The sequence below is a fragment of the Nicotiana sylvestris genome, chromosome 4 (assembly GCF_000393655.2).
Source record: "Nicotiana sylvestris chromosome 4, ASM39365v2, whole genome shotgun sequence".
Lineage (NCBI taxonomy): Eukaryota > Viridiplantae > Streptophyta > Magnoliopsida > Solanales > Solanaceae > Nicotiana > Nicotiana sylvestris.
The window spans coordinates 10879627-10884606 of record NC_091060.1 but is presented as its reverse complement, the minus strand read 5'-3'; the positions used below and the strand labels follow the sequence as shown (position 1 = coordinate 10884606).

Genomic DNA, 4980 nt, shown 5'->3' with positions numbered 1-4980 from the left:
GCATTTTAGGGCCATAAAAGAAGAATTCAGTAGGATTCCCAGATTTTCGTGTGCTATAGCCCATGCCATTTGCATGAATTCAGGTGACCATCTCAGAATCGCCTAAACTTTTGCAGGACTATAAAAAATGACCTAATGAATAATAGTCATCACTTCGCCATGACGGTTCCTCATTTTTTTGGCATTTTAAGGCCATAAAATAAGAATTTAGTATGATTCTCAGATCTTCATATGCTATAGTCCACGCCACATGCATGAATTCGAAAGACCGACTCCGAATCACCTAAAATTTTACAGGACCATGAAAACGAATTAATGAACAAAAGTCATTACTTCGTCATAACCGTTGCTCATTTTTTGGCATTTTAGAGCCATCAAAATAGAAATTTAATGCAATCTCAAGATTTTCATGTGCTATAGTCCACACTATCTGCAGGAATTTGGGCAACTGACTCCTAATCGCCTAAAATTTTGCGGTACCATAAAAAATTTCTGAATGAATAATAGTAATCGCTTCGCCATGACCGTTCCTCATTTCTGGCATTTTAGTGTTATAAAATTGAAATTCAGTATGATTCTAAGATTTTTGTATGCTATAGTCCACGTCTGTAATACCCCATTATTTTAAGTGAGGGCATATTAGACATTTATAAAATAATTTAAATCCCAAAAAAAAGAACTAACAAATAAAACACAACAAAACAAAAAAAAAAAGGGAAAGGGATCCCAGCACAAAAGGGCTGAAGCCCACTCTCTGAACAAAAAAAGAACAAAACAAAGGTTATGGAAGGGGAAAGAAGCAAAAGCTTCAGCAGAACGAAAAAAAAACGAAAAAAAAAGCAGAGAAAGAAAGAAGGAAAAGAGAAAAGAAGGAGGAAGAAGTGGGTGTACTGTATTGGAGCCATAGCTATAACTGTTGAGGAATCTTAAGCACTAATTGCCTCTTACGGGTATCACTTGAACTTTTTCTTCTGGTAGATTTTAATTTCGATTCTCTTGACTGGAAGATCTACAGAGTAATAGAAATTACACTAGTTCATTCACACAATTGAGAATTTTCTTCCTAAAGAACCAATAGAACTATGAAATTTGGAGTAATAAGTTATAGGAATAGGTTGGAGTTGAATAATTAGTAATTACTCATATGTGGGTAAATATAAATCCACAAATTAAGATCCAAACATGAACCCCGATGATTGGGTATTCTAAAATAGCTATGAATTAGCCTAAATAAGGAAATTAACATGAGATCGATATTATGTAATTATATATTGATTGGAGGAATTTGTACGAGTTGCTTGAGGTGAAGCAGTTGGTGTTTCGGCACGAGTACTGTGAGTAGTAATCTTACGCAATTTGTGTTTTCATAACTTGCATGATTTACACATAATTTTTAATATGAATATGTTACCGATTATTCTGAGTTGCATGTGGGACAAGTCTTTTACTCGATATGATACCGAAATAGTTATTTGAGAAAATTACCGTTGTTTTAAATATTTTCGTTGTCACTAGATCTGTTTTATCGTTACTTAAATTTACTGTTATCGAAAAGAAATTATATGATTTGATAAGAACCGAAATGCCCTATATTGTTTTAAAATATTTTCTATGAGTATATAAAAATTACAGAGACAAGTATAAATGGGAGAATACATTGAAGGTTCCTGTAGCTAACGGCGGGTTCGTTAGACCTGGTGCACCTTGTAATTGTAGATTACCATTATATCCCTCGCTAGTGGGAAGGTAGAACTTGCATACCATTACCGATTTTTCTCGAGTAGGGACTACCGTTATATTTGACTTCTTGCGAAGAAGTCCACAGTTATACCGATTACATGATCCGTTCATTGAAACCTCCCAAATGTGAATATTGATATTAGATAGTGGTTACCGAGCTTATTACCGAACTGTTAATTGTATTATACTACATGAAAAGCATGACGAGACTGAAAATTATTTATTGTTTCTGAAAAGGCATTTTTATGTTATTTTCTGTTTGATATACTAGCATGTTTTCTGACTTGTCCCCAATAAAAATGGTTGTGGTTAAGTGTTATTACTCACTGAGCTAGCGATTCATTCCCCGCTAATTTTTTTTACCGAGATAGTAGTTGACGTAAGTGAGGATTCGTTAATTAGAGCGCATAGGTTGATATTTCTCGGTGAGCCTCGCACTTGTTCGCGTGGGCAGAGATTTTATTTATTGTTATGGTCTTTTCATTGAACTCTTAGAGTCGCTCCATAGTCATTATTTTTGTGACGTGAGTATTCTTTTGTTATTATAGTCTTATGTTGAGTATCGTTCTCATTTATCATAGTTGGAGATAAATTAGTATTTCTAGTAGTTAGTTGGTGGTTTAGTTATGGTGGAGACTTGTATTGGTTAATTGACAAGTTGTCAATTGTTTGGTATGATATTAGGATGTTTGGTTATTGATTTGAGATAGGAAAGTTTTTGGGATGGTCCAAAAAACAGGAAAAACTCTGTCCGATTTTCTGTAAAATTACCGATGAGGCTTACTTGGGAGCACTTGCTCCTAAGCGCCGGTCACAATCCAAATTGGGTCGTGACAAAGTTGGTATCAGAGCTTAGGCTTTAAGTGCCGAGGCATGGAGCAATGTTTAGTAGAGTCTTGTTCATGGGTATGTAGGCATCCATACTTATGATCTTGAGGCTACTGAACATCTAGGAATGTTTTCCTTTCTTTCATTTTTTGATCGTGCGTTGAGATAACTTGAGATTGACTTTGGAATATTTATTTCGCATATGGCTAGGATACGCACACCCTCATCTGTTGGACTTGGTGCTACCCGGGGTGGCGGTCAAGTTGGGGTTCATCAAACTAGAAGACAGACTGCTCCTCAACCTCAAGTTGGGAACATGGGTCAAACCCAAGCTGTTATGCTAGATCAAGTGCAAGAGCAGGGAATTCAGAACGCTCCACCACCAGTGCCAACTGTTGTACCTACTATTGCCTTACCTGCAAATGCAGTGGCAAGGTTATTGAATGTGTTAGAGGCATTGGTGCCTACTCAGGACGGAAGTTCAGCTCCTCAAGCTACCTTACAGACACAAGCACCTACACAGACTCAGCCTTTCGGGAATAAGGAAGTATCCCTACACGAGTTCCTGAAATTGAAATCACCAAAATTCACAGGTTCTGATAATTCAGCAGATCCTCAAAGTTTCTTAGATGGGACACTCAAGGCATTACGTGCTCTTGGATGTTCTAGTGAGAGAGCCGTGGAGCTCGCAGCATACAAACTAGAGGATATGGCCAACACATGGTATGAAACGGTATTGCTAGGAAGGCCAGCAGGAGTACCACCACTAACATGGGACGAGTTCACTAAGTTGTTCAAGAATCATTTTCTTCCAGACAGTCTGATGCAACAATATGCTAGAGACTTTGAGAGATTGGTTCAGACTCCAGATATGGATGTGTCAACATATAACACTAAGTTCTATAAGCTAGCTATATATGTTTCTCACTTAGTGCCTACCGAAGAAGCTCGAGTTCAGAGGTTTGTTGATGGATTGGTTGGCTGTCTATACACTGTAGTAGCCCCACAGATAAAGACTTTATCCTACTTTGATGTAGTCGACCTTGCTAGAAAGATTGAAAACAAGGGATGTGAGGAGCGTGCAACTAGTGATTTAAGTAAGAAGGCCAAGACATGAGGGGCTTTCAGTGGTGGTTTTAGTGAAAATAGAAGAGTAGGAAATCAGGGACAACAACAACAGCAGGGTTCTCAAATAGGGACTCACATGTCTACACAGTCCACATACAGACCACATTACAGACAAGGTAATAGGGGACCATTATCTTCCGAACATCGTAATTCTAGGCAGATATATGCCACTACTCCAGTCTGCCAGACTTGTGGTAGATCAAATTTGGGCCAATATAGTGTTCTAACTGGAGAGTGCTTTCGGTGTGGCCAGTTGGGACATCACTTGAGGGATTGCCCTCAGCCTCCGATAAATTTCAACCAAGCTTCTATTCAGTCAGCTGCACCAACTCAGACTACTCATAATACTTCAGGTGCTATAGGTACATGAAATAGAGGTCGAGGTGCTGGAGAACGTGCTACTATGAATCAAGGACAAGGCAATGCTGGTAGAGGTCAGACGAGAGTTTTTGCATTTACTAGACAGGATGCTCAGGCCTCGAATGCAATGGTTACAGGTATTCTTTCTGTCTGTTCATTTGATGCACTTACGTTGATTGATCCGGGATCTACTCCCTCCTATGTGTCCTCATACTTTGCATTGAGATTTAGTAGACAACCCGAGCTATTGAATGATCCTTTTCTAGTTGCTACTCCTGTTGGAGAGGCTCTATTAGTTGAATACGTGTATAGTGCTTGTCAGATTCGGGTTGAGGGTAGAGATACTCTAGCTGACCTTATTGTACTTGATATGATTGACTTTGACATGCTGATGGGAATTGATTGGTTATCTTCTTGATATGCTATAGTTGATTGTCATGCAAAGATAGTTAAGCTTGAGATACCAAATGAACCTAGTTTTATTCTAAGAGGGAGTCAGGTTCTAGAGACTTGCAAAATTGTATCTTTTATGAAGGCTCAATGACTTCTGAAGAAAGGTTGCTTGGGTCTTTTAGCTATTGTAAATGACACAAGAAAGGAAACAGTTAGTATAGAAAATATACCAGTAGTAAGAGAATTTTCTGATGTATTTCTTGAGGATTTACCAGGATTGCCTCCAGTACGAGAAATAGACTTTGCTATTGAATTGCTACCTGACACATAGCCCATATCGATACCCCCATGTCGAATGGCACCAGTAGAGTTGAGGGAACTAAAGCAACAATTACAAGATTTGTTAGATAAGGGTTTTATTAGACCTAGTGTCACTATGGGGTGCACTAGTACTATTCGTAAAGAAGAAAGATAGATCCCTGAGATTGTGCATTGACTATAGGCAGTTGAACAAGATAACAATACGCAATA

The 4980-nt window shown here is 38.3% G+C and overlaps 1 protein-coding gene across 1 annotated transcript; it reads left to right on the top strand.

Annotated features, from left to right (window-relative positions):
• The first annotated feature begins 4099 nt into the window (after positions 1 to 4099).
• Positions 4100 to 4474, top strand: LOC138889247 (uncharacterized). The gene has a single exon (XM_070172526.1). It carries the CDS (start codon positions 4100 to 4102, stop codon positions 4472 to 4474), a length of 375 nt encoding a protein of 124 aa, XP_070028627.1.
• Positions 4475 to 4980: the final 506 nt, after the last annotated feature.